Genomic DNA, 14,976 nt, shown 5'->3' with positions numbered 1-14,976 from the left:
GATGGATTTATATTCATGATATTTTGGAGAAAACACTCTATTGCACCATCATAAACAATCCTGCTGAACACATGCTATTTAAAGCTTCCCTGTTATGCACAATTTTAATGTGTGCCCCTAGAGCCTATTTATGAGCACCAAACTAGGAAAAAGTCTAGAATCTCCATCACTTAATTGCTCCATTTATGAGAGTGGAGGGGCTCATATGGTTCCTTTTCAAGTTCCAGGTCATAAATGAAAAACCTAACACATGACAACCCGCTCTACGTGTATGTCCGCCACTTTACGCAGGAAGGTTTTGTTACAAAAAAAAAAAGTAGGCTTTGCTATATATCTTAAAAATAAACCAAGGAGCTCTACCAACTATCCACCAGTCAGCTACAGACAGGAAACTTTGAGTCAATATTTTAATAATTGTTTTACATTATTGTGTTTGTTTTTAGCAAATAAACTAACATAGTCTGATGTTGCTGTTAAAATATGACAGTGTTAATACTCTAACTCACAAGGCTATGCTCGTGTTGTTTGTGTCCTCATGTCTCACTCCATTGTTGAATGTGATGTACAGCATTTACTGAGTTACAGTGCATATGTTAAAAAAATGGATAAAAAGCACACCTGTTTTTCAAAAACAGGTGTGGGCAAATACAGCTCTTAGCATTAAAGTTACAGACACACAAAACAACATATTCCCAGTAGGGTTTACTAAAAGCACTTTCTAAATGGTCTAATTCCAGCATCAAGGCTAGATTTTGGCCAACATCCTTTAAATACATGACCGTGGGATCCTGAGACTCTTTTAAAATTGCTCAAAAAAAACTGAAATATTTTAGAATCTGACCAAAGCCTTAGCTCACCTGAAAAAGTCCGATGTAGTCCTCTTCTTGGTCTCCCAGTGTGCCTTCCTTCAGGGCGATGAGGGTGAAACCTCTGAAGTAGGATGGGCTGGTCGCAAACAGAGTCACTGGATGGAAGTAAAAAGAAGAGTAGCACAAATTAACTATGGTTAAATTTACTGTACAGTCCATGGAACAAACAGTATTGGGCCCCCGACAATAGAGGGTTCTTTAGGAAATTGCACCAATTCCTAATTGATGAATGTCATATTTTTGTGAAAAACCTTGAATCACCACAATCATTATTGTGGTTTAAAGGCAACATCAGAAAAAGCTGAGTGACTGTCCAAATATTTGTGGACCAATCTGTACAACATTGCCATGCAACTTCCATGTAACCTTGCAGCATCCAGATTGGACGTGCAATATGATGTTTAGCACAAATCCATGTGTTGTTTTATTCAGTGATACTATTTATGAAGGTGAAAACAACAGTCACGGCTAAATCATAAGCAGGACTAGAGCATGGAAGGAATCAACAAGGCTCAAGCCAGCTTTACTTTGGAACAAATCAAGCAACACCCTAAAGCTATGTTATGATTTCAGCTTTGTGTTTGCGAAAACATCATGAATTGTTATTTCAATTGAATGTTAGAAATTAAAAGCTTGGCAAATTGAACAAAAAAAAAATACAGCCTTCAACAGAAATTAGAGGACCGCAAAGAACAACAAAGACACATAAAATCAAACTGTAGAACACAAATTAAATACAAAAATGGTCTTTGAACTGGATGACTCACATTGATATAACCCTTTCCTGCATTTGTGCATTTTTTATTGGTATATTTCTGTTTTTATATGTTAATTCATACTTTTATGGCACAGAGTTGCTGCAGTAGACGTGTCGTATGTCTTGACTGCGATAACAATACAGCTTTGGTGCAAATATTTCTTTCATTAACCAGCTAAAAAAACTCTTTTAGATGGATGCATTTTGTGAGTTGTTGCGATAGAATTCAGATTAATATAACCATGCGTTTATTTTGAAGCTTACGTTGCACTGAACAAGAAGTCACTGTGCAAATTATAATGCTGTGCAACTAGACAGTAGCTATGTTGCAGTTTTTTCCCGTTGTTTAGTGATAATGATGAAGTTAACCATAATTTTTGATTTTTCATAGAAATTACCACTTTCAATGTAAAATGTTATGTTCACAATAGCGGTCAACCATGTATGTTAATGACAGTTTAAGCAGGCACTTTTTAGAAATAAGAAGAAGACATTGGGACGGCACTTGATTCAGTTGATTGAAATTGAAAAGGTGTCAATATAGAAAGGACAGACACACCGTAATTTCCGGACTAAAAGCCGACACTTTTTTTCCGCTCTTTGAAACCTTTATTTTATTCAATGCAGAGTCTAATTTTTGGATTTTTCCAGGTTCCCAAGCTTCACATTCCGCCAATAAAATTAGCTTTGTCACGTCAGACCAAATAAAGTAAAATTCCCTTATGAGGACTGCAACGATTAATTGGTCAAATTGATAAGTTTGATTGTTAAAAAAATATGTATTTGTATTTTCTTGTGATTCGTAAAAATATGCAGGAATTGTTATAACGAGACTGCACCAGCCCCTTTTGGTGATGCAGCTTGGTCTGTGTGTGTGGGGGCAGGGGAGACTCGCCGAGTGCCGATAAAGAGAGATTGCTCAAAGGAAAACGACAAGGTGAAAAAACGAAAAATTCCACTCGAAGATGAGAGAGAGGTTTCGTGATCATTTAAAACCAAAATTAACAGACATTGCGATGAAATGTTACCACTGTCAGATTGAGCTAGCATTTCCACATTGCTGGGTTGCATATGAAGTCAGGTTTGTTTTTTTCTTCGCGGCTTAATTCACACGATGGTCAACCAGCTAGAGCATAGCATTAAAACAAGTGAGAATGAGTCTAGACTTTGAGCAAGAAATGCTGTATTGCTGTTCTGTTCTTGGTTCTTCCAGTCGTTCAAATAGAGAGATAGGAGAGAGCTTCCATAGAGTCCCAAAAGAAGTGTTTGTTTCATGAAGCTAACAAAGTCAGGTAAAAAACAACACTGCATCAAATGAAATGGCTTTTAAAAATATCCTGATCATCACCTTTTGGAATACAATCGGACCATACTCGTGTCTGCAATGATCACTTTTTAAAATGTTTGTTTGAACATTTGATTTGTTCGACAAAACTTTCAGTGATACAATCAAGATTATCCTCTTCTATATCAGTAGTGTTTGAGAGCAGAACTAAACTTAAAAAAGGATTAGAGATCGCATAAGTTGGTGTTCTTTTGTAACTGCTGAGACTAAATATAACTAAAAAGACCTGGTTGTGCAAGTAAACTTGTTATTATTATTGTGAGTGTTAGTCCAATCCACCGCATTTTCATTGTTGATTTTTGTAAGAGAAACTAAAAGCTTAGTTGTTGCGCAGGAAAGCTAAGCAATTTATTCAACACGAATGACCACATTATAGCATCTATGTTGCTAGTTGTCAGCAATCAAAAATCAAGCAAATATCCTTTATATTTTTAATAAACAATTAAAGGCCTACTGAAATGAGATTTTCTTATTTAAACAGGGATAGCAGTTCCATTCTATGTGTCATACTTGATCATTTCGCGATATTGCCATATTTTTACTGAAAGGATTTAGTAGAGAACATCCACGATAAAGTTTGCAACTGTCGGTGCTAAGAGAAAAGCCCTGCCTCTACCGGAAGTCGCAGACGATGACGTCACATGTTGAAGGCTCCTCACATATTCACATTGATTTTAATGGGAGCCTCCAACAAAAAGAGCTATTCGGACCGAGAAAATGACAATTTCCCCATTAATTTGAGCGAGGATGAAAGATTCGTGTTTGAGGATATTGAAAGCGACGGATTAGAAAAAAAAAAAAACGCCGTGGCATTGGGTAGGATTCCGATGTTTTTAAACACATTTACTAGGATAATTCAGGGAAATCCCTTATCTTTCTATTGTGTTGCTAGTGTTTTAGTGAGTTTAATATTACCTGATAGTCGGAGGTGTTTGTCCACTGGTGTGTTGACGCGCAGTGTCTCTGAGGGAAGTCACGAAGCTGCAGCAGGACGGAAGCTCCGCTGATATCCGGTAAGAAGCGACTTTTTAACCACAATTTTCTCACAGAAACCTGCTGGTTGACATTTGGTCTGGATTCATGTCTGCTTGACCGCGCTGTGATCCATAGTAAATTTTCAGCTCCAGGAATTTTAAACAAGTAATCACCGTGTGTTTGTGTGGCTAAAGGCTAAAGCTTCCCAACTCTATATTTCTACTGTGCCTTCTCCAATATTAAATAAACAAATTGCAAAAGATTCAGCAACACAGATGTCCAAAATACTCTGTAATTATGCCGTTAAAGCAGACGACTTTTAGCTGAGTGTGTGCGTAGCGCTCATACTTCCTAAAAACCCGTGACGTCTTGCGTACACGTCATCATTACACGACGTTTCAAAGACGAAACTCCCGGGAAATTTAAAATTGTAATTTAGTAAACTAAAAAAGCCGTATTGGCATGTGTTGCAATGTTAATATTTCATCATTGATATATAAACTATTAGTAGTGGGTTTCAGTAGGCCTTTAATAATTCTCTAGTAGGCTCAACAGCATATACTGAATCTTGATATTACTAGCAAACATTGCTATACAAGGACATCTATAGCTAAATAATGACAAAAAATATTAACTTCACACCAAAAAAATAACTGCAGACATGAATTGTAGAGGAGACTGATATTTGTAGTAAAAATCAACTGCTAACAAACTTATTCTATTTCCCATTAGCGTCACGATCACAGCAGCAAGGGGCTTGTTATGTCAATCAAATATGTTATTTAGCGAAGCATGAATAAATCCAACTTTGTTTTTCACAAATGTATGCTTAATTTGTGGACCCCTCAAGATGTAAAGACATGATAACCAAACTTTTCTTCTCTAAATCCATGTGAGCGTCAAATGAAGTGAGGTCGGAGCGAGCAGTAACGTCCTGATGATGATGATGTTTGAAACTTAAAAAATATTTGTATTAAGTGTGTCAAAATCCAGTCCATCCCATTTTAAATCTTATTTTCTTGATTGTTCATATATTGGCGTCTAAACCTTTGAAGGTCCAAATCTGCACTGAAGCAGGTAAATAAACAGTAGCCTAATGGGACGCTAGACCATCGCCTAAAACCTGGAAGTGCCTTTAGGTCACGTGATTGCAACCCAGCAATAGCACTACATTAATATGCAGCATATTACCATGACATGATCCTGCATATTTAAGAGCAGCAAACAAGCAGAAACAAGATAAAAGCCAGGCTCACCATCTGATATGTTTGACTTGCATAACAAATATTTTATTCAAACACCCATGTTAGCATCTATGGTTACAGCAATTAATACTTTTTAAAATGTGTATGTCTTTGATAAAGTGTGATGAGTGGCAATGTATGAAACAATTAGAGTCTTTTTGTCTAATTTTGTGTATGTAATTGTTTGTTCATGTCCTTCTGGCTAAACTGTTTTGTTTTTCAATTTTTTTTTGGGAGGGGGTTGTTTTTTTTAACATATTATTTTGTACTATAAGTAATATATAGGGATGCTCCTGTCGTATTAATGCAATTTCATTGTTATACACATTTCACTTTGTTATTTTAATTTTAATTTACATGTTTGACTGTTACCCCTAAAAGTCACTTTGGTGCTAAACAACGTGTTTTATGTGATTATTATCGATAGATTACTCGATTATTAATATATGGCGAAGACACAAGGAAATGCACATGACACAGCCATCGCACTGTAGTTGTGCTCTATACAACACATCTTTTCAATGTATGTTGAAAAATATTTGTTGAATACAAAACAAGTCTGTTAGTGAAGAAAAAAATAGATGCACTGTTTTATAAGTCACAGGGTTCAAAGCGTAGGAAAAAAGTAGCGTATTATAGTCAGAAAAAAAACTATATTTGGGTAAAAGTGCTATACAAGTATAATCCATTTACCAAGTGTTTTCTGACGTAAAAAAAAATTGAAAAACCACTGGTCTAGATAATATTTTAGATTATATTGCGTAAATTTTGCTCCACAGTCACATTTATAACTTGCTTTCTGAGTATGCCTGTGTGTTGAGTTTGTTGTGATCCACTGCCCGGATCACATATTGATTTTGGTTTTTGAGTCCTTTTGTGTTTTCTGTTTGTCTTGGACTCTTTCGGTTCCTGGTTGCACTTCCTTGTTTGTTTTGTTGCCATAGTTTCTGATTTGTTCCACCTGCTTTTGTTTTGACGCGCACCTGTGGTTACTGATTGCTGCCCTGATTTAAGCCTGCCTCCTTGTTTCTCTCGTTCTCGCTTGGAAGTTTGTGTTACACGCTGTTTGTGTTTCGCAAAAGTAACGACTCTGATCCTGTATTCCGTTTCGCAACCAGCTACCTACAACGCTAAGTATTTGTTTTCTCTCTAGCTCCCATGCTAGCGCTCTTGGTTTTTTTCTAGCTCCCATGCTAGTTCTGTTTGTTTTGCCTTTTGTGCCTTGTGCATGTTTTTCTGTTCTTAGTCTGTTTTAAGTTTTTGTAAATTGTTATTTCTTACCTTTCCGCTGTGTCCAAGCCTGAACTGCATCCAGAGAAAGCACCCTCATCATGATGCCCCAAAGTCGTTACAGAGTTGTTCCCTTTTGATTGCAAAAAAAACCCTCCACGCCCCACTGTCTCCAAATGTAGCAATGTGTCTTTTGAAAATGTACACACTTTAAATATGTTTCTTGAAACGGTAAATCACCGCTATTTTTTTTTTTTTCAGACAAGGTCAGAAATAAACTTCATAAACACCCGGTCACAACATTAGGTACTCCTGCCTATTCTCAGAGTGGGTGGATGTAAATAAAATATGCATTTAGCAGCATTTACTTCACTGCATGTCTTACGTTGGCGTTATTATGCGCATGATTAGATGAAAATATTCCTTTATCCGACCTTCTTTTGTGTTTCCTCGGATCAAGTTGTAATGTTGCAGTGCTGGCGTCTTTTTTCATCTGAGTTTAGCAGCTAATCCAATTTCGTACAGACCATCCATTTTCTACCGCTTGTCCCTTTTGGGGTGGCGGGGGGTTCTGGAGCCTATCTCAGCTGCATTCGGGCGGAAGGCGGGGTACACCCTGGACAAGTCGCAATCTCATTAGAGGGCCAACACAAATAGACAGACAACAGTCACACTCACATTTCATACATCCATCCATCCATTTTCTACCGCTTATTCCCTTTCGGGGTCGCGGGGGGCGCTGGCGCCTATCTCAGCTACAATCGGGCGGAAGGCAGGGTACACCCTGGACAAGTCGCCACCTCATCGCAGGGCCAACACAGATAGACAGACAACATTCACACACTAGGGCCAATTTAGTGTTGCCAATCAACCTATCCCCAGGTGCATGTCTTTGGAAGTGGGAGGAAGCCGGAGTACCCGGAGGGAACCCACGCATTCACGGGGAGAACATGCAAACTCCACACAGAAAGATCCCGAGCCTGGATTTGAACCCAGGGCTGCAGGACCTTCGTATTGTGAGGCAGACGCACTAACCCCTCTGCCACCGTGAAGCCCACATTTCATACAGTCTTGTGTAAAATCTTCTCGACGGATAAATATTTTCATTTTTTACACCTCAAATCAGAGGGAGGGCATAAGACGAGAAGGAATGACTAAGATGGAAGCAGGAAGCAGCCAACAGTCGCGGCTGAGAGAGCTGAAGAGAGCGGAAGGGCCATGAAGGCAAATCACATGCAAAACATTGCATGCAAGCTCACAGCCAAATGCATGGCCTTTATGATTTCAGATGCTTTGGCATTGTTTAACACAAGTATTCAGCGTTGTAACATTTGCAAGTCAGAAAAGAATAAATCGTCATAGGTCCAACAGAACCCCACATTAGCAAACACTTGGCGAAAAAAACCCTCTCAAGAAGAAACCGCGAACACAAACCAGACTCTGCGTGGTGGTCATCTGTCTCGACTGGTTGGGTTGAGATAAAGCACGTCTCGAAGTCATGGCACGGGGACCAAATCTGGTCCACTGGTCTGATTTATGCGGCCCATGAAAGCCAGGAAAAACCACTGGTCTAGATAATATTTTAGATTATATTGCGTAAATTTTGCTCCACAGTCACATTTATAACTTGCTTTCTGAGTATGCCTGTGTGTTGAGTTTGTTGTGATCCACTGCCCGGATCACATATTGATTTTGGTTTTTGAGTCCTTTTGTGTTTTCTGTTTGTCTTGGACTCTTTCGGTTCCTGGTTGCACTTCCTTGTTTGTTTTGTTGCCATAGTTTCTGATTTGTTCCACCTGCTTTTGTTTTGACGCGCACCTGTGGTTACTGATTGCTGCCCTGATTTAAGCCTGCCTCCTTGTTTCTCTCGTTCTCGCTTGGAAGTTTGTGTTACACGCTGTTTGTGTTTCGCAAAAGTAACGACTCTGATCCTGTATTCCGTTTCGCAACCAGCTACCTACAACGCTAAGTATTTGTTTTCTCTCTAGCTCCCATGCTAGCGCTCTTGGTTTTTTTCTAGCTCCCATGCTAGTTCTGTTTGTTTTGCCTTTTGTGCCTTGTGCATGTTTTTCTGTTCTTAGTCTGTTTTAAGTTTTTGTAAATTGTTATTTCTTACCTTTCCGCTGTGTCCAAGCCTGAACTGCATCCAGAGAAAGCACCCTCATCATGATGCCCCAAAGTCGTTACAGAGTTGTTCCCTTTTGATTGCAAAAAAAACCCTCCACGCCCCACTGTCTCCAAATGTAGCAATGTGTCTTTTGAAAATGTACACACTTTAAATATGTTTCTTGAAACGGTAAATCACCGCTATTTTTTTTTTTTTTCAGACAAGGTCAGAAATAAACTTCATAAACACCCGGTCACAACATTAGGTACTCCTGCCTATTCTCAGAGTGGGTGGATGTAAATAAAATATGCATTTAGCAGCATTTACTTCACTGCATGTCTTACGTTGGCGTTATTATGCGCATGATTAGATGAAAATATTCCTTTATCCGACCTTCTTTTGTGTTTCCTCGGATCAAGTTGTAATGTTGCAGTGCTGGCGTCTTTTTTCATCTGAGTTTAGCAGCTAATCCAATTTCGTACAGACCATCCATTTTCTACCGCTTGTCCCTTTTGGGGTGGCGGGGGGTTCTGGAGCCTATCTCAGCTGCATTCGGGCGGAAGGCGGGGTACACCCTGGACAAGTCGCAATCTCATTAGAGGGCCAACACAAATAGACAGACAACAGTCACACTCACATTTCATACATCCATCCATCCATTTTCTACCGCTTATTCCCTTTCGGGGTCGCGGGGGGCGCTGGCGCCTATCTCAGCTACAATCGGGCGGAAGGCAGGGTACACCCTGGACAAGTCGCCACCTCATCGCAGGGCCAACACAGATAGACAGACAACATTCACACACTAGGGCCAATTTAGTGTTGCCAATCAACCTATCCCCAGGTGCATGTCTTTGGAAGTGGGAGGAAGCCGGAGTACCCGGAGGGAACCCACGCATTCACGGGGAGAACATGCAAACTCCACACAGAAAGATCCCGAGCCTGGATTTGAACCCAGGGCTGCAGGACCTTCGTATTGTGAGGCAGACGCACTAACCCCTCTGCCACCGTGAAGCCCACATTTCATACAGTCTTGTGTAAAATCTTCTCGACGGATAAATATTTTCATTTTTTACACCTCAAATCAGAGGGAGGGCATAAGACGAGAAGGAATGACTAAGATGGAAGCAGGAAGCAGCCAACAGTCGCGGCTGAGAGAGCTGAAGAGAGCGGAAGGGCCATGAAGGCAGATCACATGCAAAACATTGCATGCAAGCTCACAGCCAAATGCATGGCCTTTATGATTTCAGATGCTTTGGCATTGTTTAACACAAGTATTCAGCGTTGTAACATTTGCAAGTCAGAAAAGAATAAATCGTCATAGGTCCAACAGAACCCCACATTAGCAAACACTTGGCGAAAAAAACCCTCTCAAGAAGAAACCGCGAACACAAACCAGACTCTGCGTGGTGGTCATCTGTCTCGACTGGTTGGGTTGAGATAAAGCACGTCTCGAAGTCATGGCACGGGGACCAAATCTGGTCCACTGGTCTGATTTATGCGGCCCATGAAAGCCAGGAAATAATGTACGTCAATAAAGTACTTTAATCATTCTTACTAAAAGTATTTGTTCTTTTAAATCTGACACAAAAAAAATACATGTGCTACCTAAAATTGCATGATTTTTCATCTTGAATATTATCTGATTACGCCAAAAACATAACATATTTCAAATATTTTTAAAGGGTTCATATTCAGTTTTTTTTACATTTAAACCCCTTTTTGTGGTCTACATCAGTGATCCCCAACCACCAGTACCGCTCCGTGACACATTTGCTACCGGACTGCAGAGAAACTTTAGATAATAATAAACGACTGCATTTTCTCCGACGTAACTTTCGCCTGGACACACCAAAAAGCTTGTTTATAGATGAACAATGAAACCGTCTGTTGCCATTTGTTATATATATATATATATATATATATATATATATATATATATTTGAATATTTAATGGACCACAATGGAAACAAGCCTTTTGGCTTTTTTTGCCATCCATTTGCCTTTTTAAAGCATTACATGGATTCAATTATTTAAGATGTCAATAAACTTCTCAATCAATCAATATTTGTTATAAATTTGTGACATGATACAATGCACATTAATGCACATATAAAATATAAATGTGAAAGTTTGTAGCCAAAAGCTGATTATCATCTGCATACAATTGCAAAGAAACAAACCCCAAGCTCCCACTAATTCACCGTTATGGTGACTTGTATTTTTCCATGCAATTATTTTAGCTGTTTTTATCTGGCACAAGTGGAAAGCAGCTCCCTGAAAAGAATGCCCACATTAAACCGGTCCGTGGTGGAATAAAGGTTGGGGACCACTGGTCTCCATGACATGTAATGGTGGTTCTTTGGTCAAAATGCTGCTTAAGTTACATTTTACAGACCATCTTCAAGCCGCTTTCTGACTGTCCCTTCAGAATGTGTCGTTTTGTGGGCGGTCTTATCTACGTGCCAAAGTCCTCCTCCAGGCCAATCCCCTTCTGACTGCATCAGCCATGTTGTAGTTTTTAGTAACTACCATACTGACAGATATAAGTTAGAACTGTGCACTACATTTTTTAGAAATGTCAACAGAAGCAGATTTTATTGTGCATGTGCATGTGCATGTACGAGCCAATCTACCTCAAAATAGGAGGATCGAGAAAACTACAACTGAAAAAAATGGCAGACACATGCAAACCTCTTTGGGTAAGCCTCGATCACAGTGATTCTCAAACTATGGTGCTGTTACCGCTAGTCAGACCCATGTATAAAGATAGTATGGCCAGCTCAACGAGAGGCGCCATCTTTGCTACCAAGGACGTGTGCGGCTGCACGTGCTGTTGTTCTGATGCTACTTTTTCTGACAAAATAAATCATTATAATATGTCTAAAAATAGTTCTGAACATACTCCAGCTCACAAACTTAAAATAAAACTTGCTTTCGTTTCGTGAAAGTATAAATTTTGCAGGCATATTTGACTTACTCAGTTGCTTCATTCATGCAGTGCTTAGTGACAAGTAGACTCTCTAACACGCACCTGACAATGCAATAAACCTAAAAAAATACACTGATCGACCAAAAACATAACTTATTACCCTCATTTTGCTTTGTAAATAATTTTAAACTGTTTGCACAGATCATTGAATTTCAATCATTTAGATTAAATAAATAAAGGGTTTGAATGTTCTCGATAGCCAACATTATGTATAATTTGAACTGACCTTTCCTTTTTTTAACATGTTAAGCAATAAGTGTACTTTTGTAGTTATTTTCCCATATTTGTACTAGGGTTGTCCCAATCCGATATTTGGATCGGATCAGCCGCCGATATTTTCCAAACAATGCGTATCGGCAAGGCATGGGAAAATGCCGATCCAGATCCGGTCCGTGTTTTCCAACGCACCGATTTAAATATCATATTCCACTCTTCTGCTGTTCCCTACACTCCGTTCCGCATTTTCTAGCACACCTTCAACACATCCACAGGACTGTGTTCTAACCGTTAAGACGGCCGTGTGAATTAAAAGTTACAGTAAAAATAGGAGCTGTGTGGGATTATTTTACCCTACAAAATGAAAAAGATGAAGAGGTGGAGTGCAAATCATAAAGTCAAGCGTGGTGGTAAAGTTGTAAGACATTTTAATGACTCTTGAGAGTGAGAGGCTTTTTAGCACTCATCATTGATGAACACAGGAGCAGGCTGACACCTGAGCATCTTGAAGTGCTCGTCTTTATTAGAAAGAATCTCCCCATTATGCTTGGACTTCAATTGTTTGACCCCCCCTGACTGGGGAAAACAATTGAAGGGAGTGTATATATATATATATATATATATATATATGTCTTGATTGGATTATCCAGAGAATAGTGCTCGATACCGTGGTAGAGCGCAATATGTAGGTGTGGGAAAAATCACAAGACTACTTCATCTCTACAGAACTGTTTCATGAGGGGTTCCCTCAATCATCAGGAGATTTTAATGGAAGCATTCACATACAATGGTTTATATAGGGCACAGAGTGGGTGGGTACAGGCAGGCGTAGGGTGTGGTGATTGGCTCATGTGTTACCTAGGAGGTGTTTCCGTCTGTGGCGGCATGTTGAAATGATTTCACTGCGCTTGTTGAGGGATGATAGATCTGGATGATATATAATAAACAGTTTCTCTTTTAAGCATAGGTTGCATCTTTTATTACCACTGTTGTAAGGTGTGCTGGATGCAAGAATTTGCCATGTTATTGAATATTCAACATTATTGTCTTTGAGGTTCCAAATGTGTTTGCTGAGTTCTGTAGAATTCCGCAAAGTCTGGTTTCTAAAGGAGGCGTTGTGATTATTCCATCTTGTTTTGAACACTCCTTCGGTTAATCCTACGTACGTGTCGGATGTGTTAATGTCCTTGCGTGTTACCTTTGCTTGGTAAACGACTGATGTCTGTAAGCACTCTCCGTTGAGAGGGCAATCAGGTTTCTTGCGACAGTTACATTCCTTATTGGTTTCAGAGTCGTTTAGTCTGGGGGTAGGCAGTCCTTTTGCAATTGCTTTGTTGTGGTTTGAAATGATTTGTTGTATGTTGTTCATACAGCTGTAGCACAATTTAATGTTGTTCTTGTTGAATATTTTTCTTAGAGTGTTGCCTTTGGGGAAGTGTTTGTCGATCAGAGTGAGGAACTTGCGGCCGATGTTGGTTGAGACGTTTTGGCTGAATGGCGGATTGTACCAGATGATGTTGTTTCGTTTTCTGCTCTTTTTACAAAGTAAAATGTTATATATATATATATATCTCCATCTATATATATCCATCCATCCATTTCCTACCGCTTATTCCCTTATATATATATATATCTCCATCTATATATATATATATATATATATATATATAAATATATATATATATATATATATATATATATATCTCCATCTATATATATATATATATATATATATATATAATTTTTTTTAAAGTTTACACTTGTTAAAGAGCAAATATTGATGCTGAGTTATAGACATTTAATCCCACTCAGGTTGTTTGTGTGTTTTGCTTTTTTTTAATAATGTTTACAGCATTATTTGCAATTTATACTGTTCACTTTTTTACGGTATAATGATGCCATTTCTGTTTGTCATGTATAATTTTTGATATTTCGTGTTTATCCTTGAATACCAACCGTTGTGTATTATTCAAACTCACCTAATTCAGCCGGCTAGTTGTTATCAAGAGTACTAAAACCCTCTTCAATATGAATCTGACAAGTGATTAGGCAAAATAACTTTAAACTCTAATACATGCTCGAATAGGCCAGTATCGGCCAGTATCGGTATCGGATCGGAAGTGAAAAAACAATATCGCTATCGGATCAGAAGTGCAAACATCTGGATCGGGACATCCCTAATTTGTACACAATAACTCACATATGGTAAACACTAGCGAGCAGTAGGAAATATGGAGTAATTTTTGGTCCGGAACATCCATCCATTTTCTACCGTTATTCCCTATCTCAGCTACAATCGGGTGGAAGGCGTTGTACACCCTGGACAAGTCCCTGCTCATCGCAGGACCAACACAGATAGACAGACAACATTCACACACTAGGGCCAATTTAGTGTTGCCAATCAACCTATCCCCAGGTGCATGTCTTTGGAGGTGGGAGGAAGCCGGAGTACCCGGAAGGAACCCACGCAGCCACGGCGAGAACATGCAAACTCCACACAGAAAGATCCCGAGCCCGAGATTGAACCTCAGGACTACTCAGGACCTTCGTATTGTGAGGCAGACGCACTAACCCCTGTCCCACCGTGGTGCCCGGTCCGGAACATATTTGCTTTATTTATTATTGTCATTTTATGTCCTATGTTTTACATGAGATTCCAGTTAATTTTATCATCTATCATTACACCCAAAACAGTGGTTTGTTTTACTCTGTCAACGTCCGTTTATTAGTATTTGTGTTTGACTTACTCTTTTACCGTTACCAAATTGCATTATTTTAGTTTTACTCAGTTTAAAAGATAGTCGTTTTTTGTCAAACTATCTTTTTAATATGTTAATTTATTCTGGTGTTATCTGTATTAGCTTCTGTGTGTTCTCTCCGGAACAAAACGCAGACGTTGTGTTGTGTTTGTATCTTGCACAAGACATTGTACTTGGTGTCCTTCCGGTGCTGACAGCGAACCTTCACTTCCCATAATTTGCTCCTATCTGGGTTGCTGGGAATGCAATATCAAATTGGATGGATGAATAGATTGAAAAACTAATGCGAAAGCTCCACAAACAGAGCATGAGCTCAACCTTGGTAGCAGTCATGGCGCACTGTAGTCACGTGATTGCCTGATCACCAATCATGTTGGAGATGGTCTAAAACGGTCTCTCTCTACACATCTGCCACAAATGCAACAGAGGTTCTATCTAGTGGTATGCCAAGGTATCTCCTGATTAAATATTGTAATGACGTGACT

The 14,976-nt window shown here is 39.1% G+C and overlaps 1 protein-coding gene across 1 annotated transcript in view; it reads right to left on the bottom strand.

The window, feature by feature from the left end:
* spon1a (spondin 1a) overlaps nucleotides 1-14,976 on the bottom strand; it is a 226,078-nt gene that overhangs the window by 205,825 nt on the left and 5,277 nt on the right. The window contains exon 2 of the mRNA XM_061880688.1: nucleotides 858-964. Within this exon, the coding sequence (XP_061736672.1) occupies nucleotides 858-964 (107 nt within the window). The remainder of the gene's footprint in view (nucleotides 1-857; nucleotides 965-14,976) is intronic.

Source organism: Nerophis ophidion, linkage group LG02, assembly GCF_033978795.1.
Source record: "Nerophis ophidion isolate RoL-2023_Sa linkage group LG02, RoL_Noph_v1.0, whole genome shotgun sequence".
Lineage (NCBI taxonomy): Eukaryota > Metazoa > Chordata > Actinopteri > Syngnathiformes > Syngnathidae > Nerophis > Nerophis ophidion.
The sequence above is the reverse complement of the archived record's forward strand: the minus strand, read 5'-3'. Positions and strand labels throughout refer to the sequence as shown.